The 16,634-nt window shown below is 39.9% G+C and overlaps 1 protein-coding gene across 1 annotated transcript in view; it reads right to left on the bottom strand.

Annotated features, from left to right (window-relative positions):
- Nucleotides 1-16,125, bottom strand: part of SLC27A6 (solute carrier family 27 member 6) — a 51,780-nt gene extending 35,655 nt beyond the window's left edge. The window contains exons 1-2 of the mRNA XM_081088670.1: nt 14,954-16,125; nt 3,594-3,797 (exon numbers count right to left, since the gene is read on the bottom strand). Of these exons, the coding sequence (XP_080944796.1) occupies nt 3,594-3,797; nt 14,954-15,434 (685 nt within the window). The 5' untranslated portion in view covers nt 15,435-16,125. The remainder of the gene's footprint in view (nt 1-3,593; nt 3,798-14,953) is intronic.
- Between the last annotated feature and the right edge of the window lie 509 nt (nt 16,126-16,634).

The raw sequence follows: 16,634 nt of genomic DNA, 5'->3' as shown, positions 1-16,634 counted from the left end.
TTCGAATAACTTTCCCTGTATAATAGATCATTCACAAACTAATTGTGCAAGAATGTCAATACATGCTTTTGATATTTTAAAATTCAATAAAATAAAATAAAATAAAATAAAATAAAATTACAGCCCCAGATTGCTTCTTCCACACTGGTAGATAATCTGAGATTTATTCTCTGGAAAAGGTGACTCTGGAAACAGCAGGAAAAAGAGAGACTGGACAGATAGGGGGAAGAAGAGAAAGTCTGCGTACTCCTCCAGCTCCCTTTTGATACTTAACTAGTTTTACCCTCCAGATCCTTGTCTGGGGAATCTGAATAGCCCACGGTAAAAGCTGAGACACTGACAGTCATGAATCCCCCAACAAAGTGTCCTGGACAATGAAACCACCCAGTCCACAGGGCCCACCCAGGCTCACAGAGCTCATCTAGTCAGCATGTGCTGTGTTTTTTGTGTGTTCTGATGTCTGTACTTTAAGTATTAACTGTCAGTCAAAAGTCACCAGATATTTGAGAAAATCCTCTATGGTAAAGGTTAGAGACCAATACAAACCCAAAACAAAAGGATGATGAAGAAAATAAAGACAAGGTAGAGAGGATAAATTTTCAAAAAGTTATTATAATTAATATTCCAAGAGATATGAGGATATAAAATACCAATAATACAAAAAGAGCCAAAAAAGGAATATTAAGAGAACACAAGGGTTAGAAGATAAAACTCTCAAAAAGTAAAACAAAAGATAAGAGAAGGAAACAGATAGGAAAAATAGAATTAATAGCTCAGTCCAGGAGGGCCAGTCTTCAAAAAGTTAGAGTTCTAAAGATAAAAGAATAAACAAACAAGCAAATGTACTGAAGGAGGGAACAAGGAGAAAGAACAGAAATAGAAAAGGAAAGAGCCCTAACCAGTTTGGCTCAGTGGATAGAGCGTCAGCCTGCGGACTCAAGGGTCCCAGGTTCGATTCTGGTCAAGGGCATGTACCTGGGTTGTGGGCACATCCCCAGTAGGGAGTGTGCAAGAGGCAGCCAATTGATGTTTCTCTCTCATGGATGTTTCTAACTCTCTATCCCTCTTCCTTCCTCTCTGTAAAAAATCAATAAAATATATTTTAGAAAAAAGAAAAGGAAAGAGAAGGGAAGTAGGATTTAAAGTTTTTTTTCAAGTAACTAGAATTACAAGACATGAGTTTCTAGACTAAGAAGGCTTACAAATTTCCCAGCCAAAAGGATGAATAAGACCAGTCCCCCTATAAGCCATTATGATGTTATAGACTAATGAAAACTCATAAAAGGTTCTAAAAATCCTCCAAAAGAAAGAAAAAGAACACCAGTTTGCATATAAAGAATAAGAAATTAGAAAAAGACTTCTCAATATGTATACTGAGAGTCACAAGATTATAGAGTATGTCTTCAAACTCCTGCACAAAATCATTTCTAACCTAGCTTCTATACAAACCAGTGTAAGGGTAGAAAAAAGAAGACATTTTCAGACATGCGAGGATTAACCCTGCCTCCTAAACACTCTTTGTCAGACAGCTACTGAAAGCAGGGCAATGACAAAAAGAAAAGTAAGCCAGGAAACAAACGTAGGGTCTAAGAATTAGGGGGTCAGAAAAAAGAAAAGAGTTGAAGGGAATTCCCAGGAATACGGCAAAGAATGAAACCGGGACTGTAAGAGAGTAACCGGTCAGGAATGAAGTAGAGTGAGGAAGGCTCTGGAAAACAGATGGCCAAAATCATGGGCTTGCTAAAATACAGACTACCTTTTCAATTTCAAAGGTGAGCTACCACTTTGACAAAGGAGTGAGCATGAACCAGTTATATGTGTACAGGAACCCAGGCTAGCAAACATAAACAGCGATTAATTTCAGGTTGGAGGGAGTTTTATGTGGAAGAAAAGAATTATACTTATGCTACACTGTAGAGCTCAGCTAGAAATAGTGTTTAGTAAGTTATGATACTGATACTAATCGAGTCAAAATTTATGGTGAAACCATATTAGTGTGATGCTGGGGAGAGAAAGTGCCTGCACAAGAGAGAAAGAAATGAGTGGAGGACGAGAGTGGCGATTAAAGAAGACAAAACCCTCATCCTCCTATGTGGACAATCAGTAGATGCTTTTTAGTATGTATCTATTTATGTGTCTAGTAAGATACTGATTCTATTTAGACATAGGGAGGTGTTTATAAAAAGAAAGATACAAAAGTACTCAGTGTAGTTGGTTTGGTGAAGGAGACTCTAAAACTTCTAAAATTTTCACCTCTGTGCTATATAATTTCTTTTTTAAAAATATATTTTATTGATTTTTTACAGAGAGGAAGGGAGAGGAATAGAGAGCCAGAAACATCGATGAGAGAGAAACATCAATCATCCGCCTCCTGCACACCCGCCACTGGGGATGTGCCCGCAACCAAGGTACATGCCCTTGACCGGAATCGAACCTGGGACCTTTCATTCCGCAGGCCGATGCTCTATCCACGGAGCCAAACCAGTTAGGGCTGTGCTTTATAATTTCAATACAAATAAATATCATATGAAAAAGTAGTAATGCCTTTGCTTTCAGCCTGTTGTGCAAATGTATGAACCACTCTTGTTTTAATCCTGAAGAGCAAAAGCTGTAATGGTCTGCCCCAGCCTGTTCCCTTTGGGCTGGGGAGGAGGCTGCAGAGGAGGAGCAGTGGCGAAGATTGTTTTAAAGGCCAGAGTCACTTTCTATTTTTCACAAGAAAAAGGTCATAAAGATAAACCAGGTAATAATCTTCTTCAGGAACTTTTCAAAGTTGATCATTTCTAGAATTTCATTCTCTCTTTCAAAGTCCAAATCAGACTGAATTTATGCTGACAAGTTGGTACATACTAGCATTTTCCAGTTCATTTATCAAAGCTTGTAAACACAGTAAAAAATATAGTTTACTCTCTAACTTAAAAGAGATCATTGTTAGGTTCCAAGTAGAAATAAAATAAAATAAAATAAAATGTAGGAAAAGAAAGGAAGGAATGAAGAAAAGGGAGGGAGGGAAAGAAGAAAAAAAAAGAAAAAAGTAAAAAAAAACTTATGCAATTGTAGTTTTGCTTCCAATACTACCTGTGCACAAGAAATTAGTAACAGAATATTTATTAATATGTCTCATTCAAACCCCCAGTCATCTTCAAACTAATTACAAAAGCTTCTTTAGCCTATGAGATACCATTTGGTTTTTTCCTAAGAATCAATTAAGTTTAACATTTCTTTTGAATTTTTAAGAAGCTGTTTAGTTATTATTATTATTTTTTTTGGTGTGTATATGTTATTATTGTTTACCTGAAGAAGGGAAAGTTTAGTTACTTGATTCTGTTTTGTATCTTCTCCCAAACCTGCAATGCCTTCCAGACTTCCTGTTTGTCCCATGTTCCAGTCACCCTTACGAGAGTCAGCAAAGATCTTGCCAAAGAAGCTGGTCAAGTCTTGGGACAGTCCTTTGCCCTTGGTGCTATCAAAAGTGAATGTGGTGACTTGCCAAGTTAAAGTTAGACCTAGTTAAAGTTAATGCCATTACTCATGGCAGAAATTTGCCCAACTGTTGCTTTCTTTTTGGGTATTCAGAAAAACATGAGGCGTACCTGTTGTCCCAGAGGTGAAAATGTAAAGAGATGGAGTCTTCAGGTTCCAGGCAACATGGTGGCTGCGTGGCACCGGCTTGTCAGATGCTGTGCTCAGTTCTTCTCTGAGAGAAATTACGCCTCGTGGAACAGAATCTTTCACCGCCCAAACACTGATGCCTTCTGGGAGGCTGGGGAGGATTTCTTCCACAGCTTCAAGCAAATCTAAAAACCAAAGGATTAGGAATAGGTAAACAAAACAGAAATCTCAAACCATCCACCTTGGGTTTTCTGTGGCGTGTTGGAATAGAAATAAAATGTAAATACAATGATAACTTCATTTTCATGTTGGATAAGTAACATCAAAGTCATTTTATTACTCTGTTTCAACAGAATCAACGGAAAGGTAAATCTAGCCATCATTTAATTGAATCAACACAAATACGCCAATTCAAATTGATTTTTGAAGAAGCCATTATCCAGACTATGTTTTTTCCCCCCCTATTAAAAGAAATGTATATCTATTTTTAGAAAGGGGACAACATTTGGGGTTAGACAACCCTGGATTGGATCTCAGCCCCACTATTTACTGACTGGATAATTTTATTTTATTAATTTTTACTTGACTTTTTAGAGAAAGAAAGGGAGAGAGAGAGAGACATCAATTGGTTGCTGTCTGCATACGCCCCGACCAGGCATCGAACCCACAACCTGGGTATGTGCCCTGACTGGGAGTTGAACCCGCCACCTTTTGGTGTACAGGACAACACTCCAACCAACTGAGCAACACCGGCCAGGGCTTCAATAAAACTATTTTTAAACTCTGCTTTAAATCTAAATTCAGGACACTGCATTAAACATTGTCCTTGAAATACAACTCAGTAGCTCCGAAAAGCCATCTGCCTGTCACTGTTTAGTTCAACCATAATGAAATACACTTGGGGGAACCCCCTGATCGCTATGGAATCACAAGATCATTATGAGTTAGAGACCATTTTAGAGCCCAAAGTTAAGTGAGGAGATTTAGAGATGTAAAAATGCCCTGGTCAGAATGCTCAAGTGCATGCAAATATGGACCTTTCCACCTAAGCAATTATATTTATTCCAATGTTTTTTTGTATTAAACATATATTTTGATTGATTTCAGAGAGGAAGGGAGAGGGAGAGAGAGATAGAAACATCAATGACAAGAGAGAATCATTGATTGGCTGCCTCCTGCACGCCCCCTACTGGGGATCGAGCCAACAACCAGGCACGTGCCCTTGACCAGAATCCGACCTGGGACCCTTCAGTCCGCAGGCTAACGCTCTATCCACTGAGCCAATCCAGCCAGGGCTATTCCAATGTTTTAACAAAACTTTAAAAATAATCACAAGATATATTCTGCTTTGAAGCTGAATCAGGGTCCTGCATTAAACATTTTCCTGGAAACGTGAATCACTATCCAGTTATGTAAAAAAGCCATCTGTCAGCCACTGTTTAGTTCTACTATAATACAAGGCATTTGCAAAAAACTCATGATTTCCTTCCTCAAAATCTATAATCCAGATTGATCCTAAAGAGGCAGCAACAGAAATATGTCAAATGGGACAAGGCAGTTCACAAATAAAATCTGCAAGAAAATGAGGGAAACACAGAAAACGGTAAGGAGCTGATATGTCATAGGTGGTAGGCAGATTGGGACTTGAATTTTTTTTTTTTGGTCTCCTGAGGATATTTTTTCCATTGCTTTTCAGAGAGAGTGGAAGGGAGGGAGGGAGGAGGAGGAGGAGGAGGAGGAGGAGGAGGAGGAGGAGGAGGAGGAGAGAGAGAGAGAGAGAGAGAGAGAGAGAGAGAGAGAGAGAGAGAGAAAGAAACACACCGATGTGAGAGAGACACATGGGCTGGTAGCCTCCCGCATTGTGCCCCACTATATGTTCTTTTTTCTTAGAGCAAACAGGAAATGTTGCGATGCTTGTATATCATTTGAAAAAGTACATGTAATTACATTCTTTGATATATATATATATATATATATATATATATATATGTATATACATATACATATATATGTATATATACACACACATATATAATCTCTTTCATTTTAAAGCAGTTTATAAATTTCAGTGTTTTCCCATGTGTTATCTATGTGATCCTCAGCACACCCATATCCTCATTTTAAAGATGAGGAAGGCTTAGTTACAGTGAGCAAGTAATCTCCTCTAGCTCAGACACGTACGAGAGGCAGTGTGGGGATGGAGCCCAGGTTTTCTGATGCTAAATCATAACAGCTTGTTGGGTGCACATTTGTCCTCCTTTCTGCTCCTTTTTATTCCCTCATCTCCATCTTTTCCCTTCCTCTCCCCTTGCCTTACTGCCGCCCTCACACTGATCCTTCCCCCTCTCTCACCGTCCATCTGTCCATCTGCTTTCTTTCAGCACCTTTTACACCTCAGCTATGCTATGATTCACAGCAAAGCAATGCAATGGTAAAAATTTATTAGCCAATTTACAAATAGATATTTGTGTGGCTTTGGGGACTAGGCCAAGAACGGCAATGTAACCTCTTTGAGCTGAGCAAGTTTGTTTTGTTCACTGATACAGTCTCAGAATTTAGCACAAAGGAGATGCTCAACCAATATTCATTGCCTGGATGAGTGAAAGACCTAACAAAAAACTTTGAAGTACTATTTCTGTTCAGTAACATTTTCACTTACAAATTTTTGCCAATAAATTGTCCCTCGACTGTGTATTTGATAACTGATTTTGAGAATAGATGTACCAATGGAATTTCTTTGTTGTGTTATTTTATATCAATGTTGCTAAGTGCTAGAAGCATGACACCCCAAAAGTACAGTGTTTTAGACACACTAAGCATCCACAACCCAGGTACATGCCCTTGACCAGGAATTGAACCCAAGGCTCTTTGGTTCCAGGGTCGATATGCTAACCACAGACCCACACTGCCCAGGGCAGGACTTGAAATTTTAAAAATGTTTATATCTATAACAAATCCACACAAAAGAAACTGTAAGAGTCCAGAGGAAGCATCCAGCTCTAGTGAGCATACACAGCAAGCTGCCACATACCGATTGCTCTGCTAAGACAGAGAAGTGAAAAATCACAAGGAATGCTGGGGGAAGAACAAGTCCCAAATAAATGAAAAAGCAAGACAAGCAAGTAATCTAGACTTCCTATTTTCTTTTAACTTTTAGTCCTAAATTTTGTTTTAGTCACTCTCCCTGGCACTTTGCCCTGTGTAAGGACAGGTCTCTGAACTGACTCATTTCATTATTTTAATTTCAAATCTCTCACCTGGAATTGTAAATTAGCAGCTTACGCTTGTATATGTTCTGAATGATATGTATATATAAATTGGCAAAATAAGTGCAAATTGAGTTACACTATGATTCGTTTAAATTGTGGCCCCAAATCTTTGTTGGAATTGTAATCTAAAGAAACAGTGAGCATTTGCAAAGAGTGATGACTTCTACAGGTAAACGGAAGCAAGCTGATACCTAAGAATCTGAGGAGATACAATTTAACTTCCTTCATACATTAAAAGTAAATTGACCTAGCTGAGCCTTTTAGAATTTTCAAGTAGAATTTCATAACAAAAGCATTTCTTCCATAGTGGCAGAAAATGTGGGTGAGAATAGTGACGATTGAAATAAAAACGTGAAATATTATGCCAGGGATAAAGAATTATTATTTACTTACCACTGTTCAATCTTTCATAGTAAGAAGAAAAGTTATAGTGTTATTTGGAAATTAAGTTCTGAATATTAAGTCCTGACAAAAAGTAGTATTTTTAAAATACTCCAAGGAGACGTGGCTGTGTTTCATGAAGATTTACTCTCTAGTGAAGTGTTGAAATCTCTAGAACTGTAAGTCTCGAAAGAATGATGTGTGCCCACCTCCATGCTTTGGCTGATGGCCCTGGCCACATACACCATAGGGGCTGCATACTGGTAGATATCTGACCAGAGAATTGACCTCTGCTCCTGGGACTCACTGTGCATGCAGGTCTTGAAAGCAAACTACCATAAGAAAATGGGAGAGCTAGACCTTTAACAAAGTCTAGATTGCAGGAGAAGGCTCAATCTCTCTTTGCAAAGCAATAGGGTCTTCCATTGTTTCTCACGTTGTAAGGCACTATGTTAGGTGGGGTTGCAGCACAAAACCAGGTCTCTCCTTACAATCCACTAGTACTTTTTGTACAAATTAATTTCTTGTTTCTATATTATTGTTATATATCTTATTCAAATTTAGGAGGCTATAAAATCAGTGAGTTACTCATACTGTATTAAAAACTCTTCAAATTACCCTATTCTACATAAAACAAGCTAATATTTTTAAAGGAATTGCTTGTAGCTCTTAACGCATTACCAAACATTTCAACTTTAAAACTTTATGCATTAATAAAACTAATATGATACTCAATTACAAATGGTCAACTTGAGTTTTCCATTATTGCAAAGCAATATTCACACAGAATCCACAGTGAAATTACAATTTCACCACATACTTATAACTACCATCCTATTAGTTAGAGCAACGCTTTAGGTTTTTCATGGAATGCATGAGCAGGCTACAGTTTCTAAGAAAACTGACCCGTAAGTAAGCAAATACAATTCATATGGTGATGTAGATACGAATACCTTACCTCAGGCCTCACATCATAAATAATGTGTCAGCCATTTTTACAAACATTATTTTATTAACAATCATCATGACCCCAGGAAGAGCACAGAAGCAAGTCTTTCAGCTGTGATTACATACTGTTCCTTGAAACAATTTTATTAACCGCCCTGAATACATACACCTAAGTTTGTAAGTGGGTTTATGTGTTTTCCTCTCAGCTGTCCCCACATCTTTTGGGGAACAGACAGGCAAAAGTGTACAAGAAAATTATAAGTAAGACACTTCATTTGATATTATTTCTAATACATCGATTGCCAGTGAATAATTACTCAAATGGGAGCACAATGACATAATGTGTCTGGTTTACCATTTTTCAATGACAAAGTAGTGAAAATTAGAAAAGGAAATCCATAAAAAAAATCTCTCTAGACACAATTAGATTAATTAGTACGTAAATTATATCTTTTTAAAAAGGCAATTCCAAGATGGTATTTTTGTAAGATTCAGACCCCAACAGGGCTATTTGCCACAAGCCTTCTGGTAATAAATGAAAGAATTCCTCCTCTTGTAGGCCAGAGAATAGATAACCAGCTGGCTCCTAACCTGTGTCTGAGAGCACTCCAGCCTGGTCTCTGAGGGCTGGGAAGCAGATATGACTACACTGTTACTGGGGAGGACAGAACTGGCTTAAACCCGTTAACTCGGGTCATGTGACATGTGCCTGGATCTCCCTTCATACAGCCTTCTGCCCACAGCAAATCCCATACGAGGAGACGCAGGAGCAAGACTGCATATATGTCTCTGCCACTATGCAATTAAAAATAATTATGGTAGCCATTTACTGAACATATACTATGGTTCAGGCACTCTGTGGTGTCTTTTATATTTAAGTCACACAAGACCCAGTGATATCCATTGGTGATCAGCAATGTGTTAGCAGTCCGTCAATGGCAGAGTTAGGATTCAAGCCCATGTCTGTCTGAGTCCAAGATGTGTATTTCTCCCATGTAGCCTTACAGCTTGTCTGAGGAGACAGCTTCCCTTTAAATTGTTTTTGCTCAAGCATTATGCCCTTACAGTAAATACAAGGCCAGCAGATATTGCAAATAAGAACACCAGGGCAAGTGTCTCTATGGTCAGTAAAGAATAAATGGTGCATCATCAGTGCTTAGAACACTGCCTTTGCCAGCTTGTGAACCATGAAGCCACTTAAACTTCCTATCAAAGTCAGTTGTGTTCTTTTGGAATGGAGGTAATTCTTGACCGAGCTGAATCTAAAATAGAAAAAAAAAAAAGGCAAAACAATGATTCATTCTACTAAGTATAAGAAAAAGTATAGAAATTCGCTGAAAACTAAAATAGATTTATGTCAGGATATCACAGTACATGGATAAAAAAAATAAGTTCACACAGGCCATTTAATCTATCTGAATATATATTACTCTCTACAAAATTTAAATGGTCTTTATTTTTCCTCTAACTCATCCTCTTGATCTTTAAAAACAGATGACTTTATGGTTAAAAGTCATCTGGAGAATTACAATGGCTCGATTGTTAATTGGAACATTTGTCCTGCACATTCTGAATGCAACAATTCACAAAAACTAAAGGGCAGGGCTTCGTACATTATTTTAAGTTTATTGAGCTGACACAGGATTTTCACTTCTTGTGAACAGAAATCCAAAACCCTTCTAAACATGGAAAGACACAAAATACTATTGAATCTAAAGTAAAAGACTTCAGGGTAATGTGAATATAATTTCTTAGTTACATATAATTATATTGACTTAATATCTGGTCTATTTACAAAGGAGAGACAAATACATATACCTGCAAGTACATCTGAAATCTTGTGGATGCTTGGTGTGTCTAAAACACTGTACTTTTAGCACTTAGCAACATTGATATAAAATAACACAACAAAGAAATTCCATTGATATATCTATTCTCAAAATCAGTTACCAAACAGACAGTAGAGGAACAATTTATTGGCAAAAATTTGTAAGTGAAAAAGTTACTAATGCTCATATGTACCTCAAAGTTTTTTTGTTAGGCCTTTCACTCATCCAGGCAATGAATATTTGTTGAGCATCTCCTTTGTGCTAAATTCTGAGACTGTATCAGTGAACAAAACAAACTTGCTCAGCTCAAAGAGGTTACATTGCCGTTCTTGGCCTAGTCCCCAAAGCCACACAAATATCTATTTGTAAATTGGCTAATAAATTTTTACCATTGCATTGCTTTGCTGTGAATCATAGCATAGCTGAGGTGTAAAAGGTGCTGAAAGAAAGCAGATGGACAGATGGACGGTGAGAGAGAGGGAAGGATCAGTGTGAGGGCGGCAGTAAGGCAAGGGGAGAGGAAGGGAAAAGATGGAGATGAGGGAATAAAAAGGAGCAGAAAGGAGGACAAATGTGCACCCAACAAGCTGTTATGATTTAGCATCAGAAAACCTGGGCTCCATCCCCACACTGCCTCTCGTACATGTCTGAGCTAGAGGAGATTACTTGCTCACTGTAACTAAGCCTTCCTCATCTTTAAAATGAAGATATGGGTGTGCTGAGGATCACATAGATAACACATGGGAAAACACTGAAATTTATAAACTGCTTTAAAATGAAAGAGATAATTATTATCATTGTTGCTAAGTATATCAAAGAATATAATTACATGTACTTTTTCAAATGATATACTAGCATTGCAACATTTCCTGTTTGTTCTAAGTAAAGAAAAAAGAACATATAGGTAGATGGCAACCTTGGCAGCAGGCATTACTAGCAATAATAATCAGAGTTGAAATATTGGGGGAAAGGAGTAGGTTTAATTTAAAACTATTTAATTTTCTGTAAATACTGAAATTTTGCAGGGAAATTTGAAATGCTACTTGACACATCTTCTAAACCAAATTACACAGATGTAAAACTTTTTTTGCAAGTATTTTTGAATTGTCTATGAAAAGAAAGGAATGCTAATTTTATAAACATTTGATTGTTTTCTAGTTATCTGTGTATTAAAAACCTGATGTCTTAATATTTGCAACTTTTGCTTTACTATTTTTACATAAATGGAATGCATATATTTTTCATAGTTATATCCTAAGGGGATTGATAGCCATAGAAACCTCTGGACTATACAGACAGCAGATCTTACATTGGAGACCAGGTTTTGAGTATTTGCTCTGAAACTTGCTAAGTTGTGTCATCTTAGTCACCTAGGTGAATTTCTTTCCCTCTCCATCTCCCAAATATACTTCTGCATCTGCCTCACAGAATCACTGGTAGTGCCTTTTACAGAATCAGCCTTGAGTAAATGCCAACAGTTGATATTTTTGTTAATGATAATAACAACAAAAGTCAATACATTTTCAGAATTTAGCCCAAACAGAGGCTCAACATATATTCATTGCCTGGATAAATGAAAGACCCAACAAAGAACTTTGAGGTACATATGAACATTCAGTAACTTTTTTACTTACAATTTTTGTTAATAAATTGGCCCTCTGCTGTCTATTTGGTAACTGAACAAGCCTTTTCCTTTGGCTTGTTCCTGGAGATAGAATTACTAGACACCTGCCATGACTGAAACTTCACCTATCACCATGAACATTACCTGGCTTGTCTGTTAAACCTTTTTGAAACTGGTTCTATAATACTTCTGAAAAATAAAATTTTGCTAAAACATGCCAAAGTAAAGTGTTTAAGGTCTTATTCCAAACAAATTCCTTACTAGTCTTTCTTATAGCTAACACCAGATTAGGTTGTAGCAGCAAAATCCAAATGAGATCCCTTATCAAAAGCTTGGATGACTCCATATTAATAACAGCAATTATTTCAATTCACTGATCTAATTAGTACATACCAGGCACTCTGCTAGCCACTTCACAAAAACTGTGTCATTTACTTTTCAGAATTACACTGTGAAGTAGATAGTATTATCACCATCAACTAAGCAAATGAGCCCAGGGCAGCTAATCTTTTTAAAATATATATATATTTTTTATTGATTTCAGAGAGGAAGAGAGAGGGAGAGATAGAAACATCAATGATGAGAGAGAATCATTGACCTGCTGCCTCCTGCACGCCCCCTACAGGGGATTGAGCCCGAAACACAGGTATGTGCCTTGACCGAAATCAAACCCAGGACCTTTCAGTCCCCAGGCCGACGCTCTATCCACTGAGCCAAACTGGCTAGGGCCAGGGCAGCTAATCTTATCTTTACTCACACAGCTAAGAAGTGACAGACCATAAATGAAATCCAAGTCTGGCTTATCTCTGTCTAAACCACTTGATTGGAGATCTATCTACCTCCATATACTTACTCTCCCTGGAGATATAATGATTTAACTGTACATCTCCATCAGAAATATCCAATGATAATCTAAGACTGCTGAAATTTATTCTAAAATCTATATGTATACATTGTTCACTGATTACACTCAAGATGCCAAGAATATAGTATTTTTAAAAAATATATATATATTTTATTGATTTTTCACAGAGAGGAAGGGAGAGAGATAGAGAGTTAGAAACATCGATGAGAGAGAAACATCGATCAGCTGCCTCCTGCACACCTCCCACTGGGGATGTGCCCGCAACACAGGTACATGCCCTTGACCGGAATCGAACCTGGGACCTTTCAGTCCGCAGGCCGATGCTCTATCCACTGAGCCAAACCGGTTTCGGCAAGAATACAGTATTTTTAGGGTAAGAGCTTCAAATACAGAAAGTGACTGTAATCTAAGCTATGTCTTACAAAAAATATTGTGTAATTAATCAAAATAGAATTGTCCCATCTTTGAAAAACTTTTAATTTATATATTTTGAAGGTATGCTAAAAAGAACTGTTAGTAAGATTTATTTAAGGTTGATTTCTCCAGCTACCTTCTTACTGAACAAATTGACTAAATGGTTCTTTCTTAAAACCCCAGCATCCCAAAGTGGCTTTGATATCTAAAAAATGAAATCAGTTATTGGCAAGCAAAAGAAAAGCAGGCACAAGTAAAACTGAAAAATTAATTGGTACTAATTAAGCAACAACCCAGTCAACAGCGGAGCTTGAATATTCTACTTTGAGAGGTAACCAGGCCTATGCATGTTAAAAGGCCCTCAGGGGATGCTGAGATATTTCTCAGGTTGGCCTTAACATCATGGCTTCAGAAATCTTTTCAGAGATACTGTCTTGCTTTTCTAAAGAGAATTTATGGATTTATCAATTTTTAGCATAATTTGAGGTTTAGATTTGCTCCAGAACCTGCAATATAGATTAGAATGATCAATAATATGGGAAGTGAAATACATCAGAGTATATCCAGAGATGAACTGTGATTTCTTTTTCCTGCTGCACTCCCATTATCACTTGTCCATGCACAAGTGGTAAACGTTTCACCATGTTATCAAAATTGTGTGACTCATTTATACTACTTATTGCTACAGTTCAGAGAATAAATATCATTTTTCATAGTTTGGTTTTACTTTGTCATGCAACCCATCTTTAGTAATTAGGCACTTAACCAAGACTTTTCTTCTTAGATCAGTGTCAACATGTATATCCAAAGCCTGAATCCAAAGGGAGGGTTAAGAAGGTTAGAATTTACTGAAAGCAAGCAAGCAAGCTGTGGTACATTTACACAATGGAATACAATTCGGTTGTAAAAAAGAAGGAAATCTAACCCTTTGCGACTGCATGGATGGACCTGGAGAGAATTATAGGCTAAGTGAAAGAAGCCAGAGAAAGACAAGGACCATATGATTTCACTCATATGTGGAATCTAATAAACAAAATAAAGTAACAAATAGAAAAAGATTCATAGATAAAGAACAAACTGACAGCTGACAGAGGGGAGGGGAGTTTCAGGGCTGGATGAAAAAGATTAAGGAGTTAAACAAACAAACAAAAAACCCACAGTCACAGATTATTAACAGAGGGAAAGGGAGGTGGGGGAGGTAGAAGAGAATAAAGGGGTGGGGAAATAAATGGTGATGGGAGGAAACTTGATTTGGGGTGGTGAACACATAATACAACATACAGATGATGTATTATAGACTTGTACACCTGAAATCTATATAATTTTATTAACCAATGTCGCCCAAATAAATTCAATAAAAAAATTGTGCTTGCCATTTTTCTAGAAAAGAAAAAGAAATGATATACAGATGGGGCAGGGGAAGAGAGAAAGAGGTCTTAGAGTCTGCCAAGAACCCGCCCACTGGCTGGCAGGTGGGTGCCAACCTTGCTAGGCAACTCCTAGCTTGCAGGCAGTGTAAAATAAGAGTAGACATGAAGATAGGAATTCAGATTAAAAATATTTGTTCTGTGAATACAGTCAACCCTGACAATGTTACTATTAGAGGCAGGTAGGTATTCCACAATGAAATCAAGGTATCTTTCCTATTCATCAAATACTTTTTTTCAGATCTGATCAAATCTGGAACTGACTGAGTTCTAAGTCTCTGTGCTTTTGCCCTCAATGAATCTATACTAAATAGCAGTAAAATTGCCCTTTTCGCAAAATAGAAGCAGAGATTTCATAAGTTTTCCGAAACGGTCTTGATATTTACTAATCTACAACAGAGTAGGTGGGAGAGGAGGGTATTTATTAAACCACCAGTGGTAGAACTGTAAAATTCCTCTGTAACATGCCAACTTCACCACACACCCAACGTGTTAGTGGTGCGCTGTTCTAACAAAAAAAGGGGGGAAGGCGCGGAGAACAGGGAGGGCTGCCATGCTGCAGCAGAGGACACCCCATACTCTACCTGCGCCCACCACCAGGGCCCGAGGCTCACAGCTGCGGATGCAGTGCAGGAGGGAGGTGGACCGGATGTTGGAGTTGAGGAAGGCCACCACGCAGCCCAGCTTGGCCAGGCCAAACCACACGTGGACAAAGTCGGGCTCATTGCTCATCAGCAGAGCCACGGTGTCCCCCTTCTCCAGCGCGGAATGGTTCAGGAAGGCACGGGCCACTCTGCTGCTCCTTCTGTCCACATCCTCGTAGGTATAGATGTCCCCCTCATACACGATGAAGGGCTTCCGGGGCTGCTTCTGGGCTTGGCTCAGAAATTTATCCAGGACAGTGACCAGCTCCCCTTTCCGACGGTACAGCTCCATCCGAATTCCACAGCGTATCACCTTCAGCAGGAACCAGAAGTCCTTCCAGAAGTAAGGGAACAGGAGTTTCTGCAGCAAGTGCAGGAGGGCCATTCCCGCCCCTAGTCCTGAGATCCATGACAGGAGCATGGGGGCCGCTCTGATCCCAGCCCTGACGGTGTCCTTCTCTTCCAGGCCAGTCCTCGGCGCTCAGGACTGGTACCCGCAGTTCTCACCAGCCTTTGGGGGGTGAGGGTGGGGGCGCGGAGCTTCTGAAACAGTTAGGAGTTTGCAGAGAGAAGCTTGCACAGCGGGGATACCGGGAATAAGGCTTGAGACACCTGGTGGCTGGGTAGAGAGCGCTGGATTCAGGCGAAATGAACGCAGGCAGCCGCCAGGGGCCCCGGAGCCTAGGGGTGCAAGCCCCGCGCCCGGGCGGCCCGACGGCGGGTCCCCCGCCCTTCCCAGCCCGCTCCTCCGCGGCGGACCCTACACCAGCCCCGCTCAGAGAAGGGAGTCCCGGAGCCAGTGCTCTCCTGCGAGCAGTTCTTCCAGCGACTGCGACCTGGAGGCTGAATTGGAACCTGGAGAAAGGGGGGTGGCGACCGCTGAGAAATCAGAGGCTTCTGTCCAGACGCGTCAGAATCCGAGGAGGGTTCCGGGACCACGGCACCGTCCCGCGTGTGACCCCGAGCCCGTGGGACCCCGGTCCTGCAGCGCCGCCTTTGCCGCGCTCCGAACTCCCCTCGGACACTCCGGGTCCAGGCGACCTTCTCCCAAGTCAACGCGGCGCCCGCTGGAAGGAGGCGCCTCCGTTCCCGGCAGCAGCTCCCCTTCCAGTGACCTCAGGGGCTGGTCTATCTCCGCTCTGAACCGCGGCGGGGGTGTCGTCCGCCTCCTCCCGCCTCCTGGCTCCGCGCCAATTCCAGCTCCTCCTCGCCGCCGGCCGCCCGGGACAGGACAGTCCCGTGGAGGGAAGGCCAGGGATGCCTGAGGACGCGACAAAGGAGCCAGGAGACCCGGCTGCTGGGGGCCATGACAGAAAGCAAAACGGGAGGGAGGGAGGGAGGGAGGGAGGGAGGGAGATGAATGGGACAGTCAAGGAGTATTTGAATCCTTTGTTCATAAACCACCACAAAGTTGGTTTGTTCTATAAAACGTACTTCTGAAAACGTATCACTAGGTTGGTACTGACATTTACTTTGGAATTCAATGCTTAGAGTGCCGCCCTAGACAATGCTTTTCACAACATTTCCCAAAACATTGATGGACGTGGGAGCTCCAGTCCATATCGACATCCATATTTTTAAAAAAGTATAAAATACTGACTATTCTCTGTCCTTAAAAAAT

This window comes from Myotis nattereri (genome assembly GCF_964212035.1).
Source record: "Myotis nattereri genome assembly, chromosome: 4".
Classification (NCBI taxonomy): domain Eukaryota; kingdom Metazoa; phylum Chordata; class Mammalia; order Chiroptera; family Vespertilionidae; genus Myotis; species Myotis nattereri.
The sequence above is the reverse complement of the archived record's forward strand: the minus strand, read 5'-3'. Positions and strand labels throughout refer to the sequence as shown.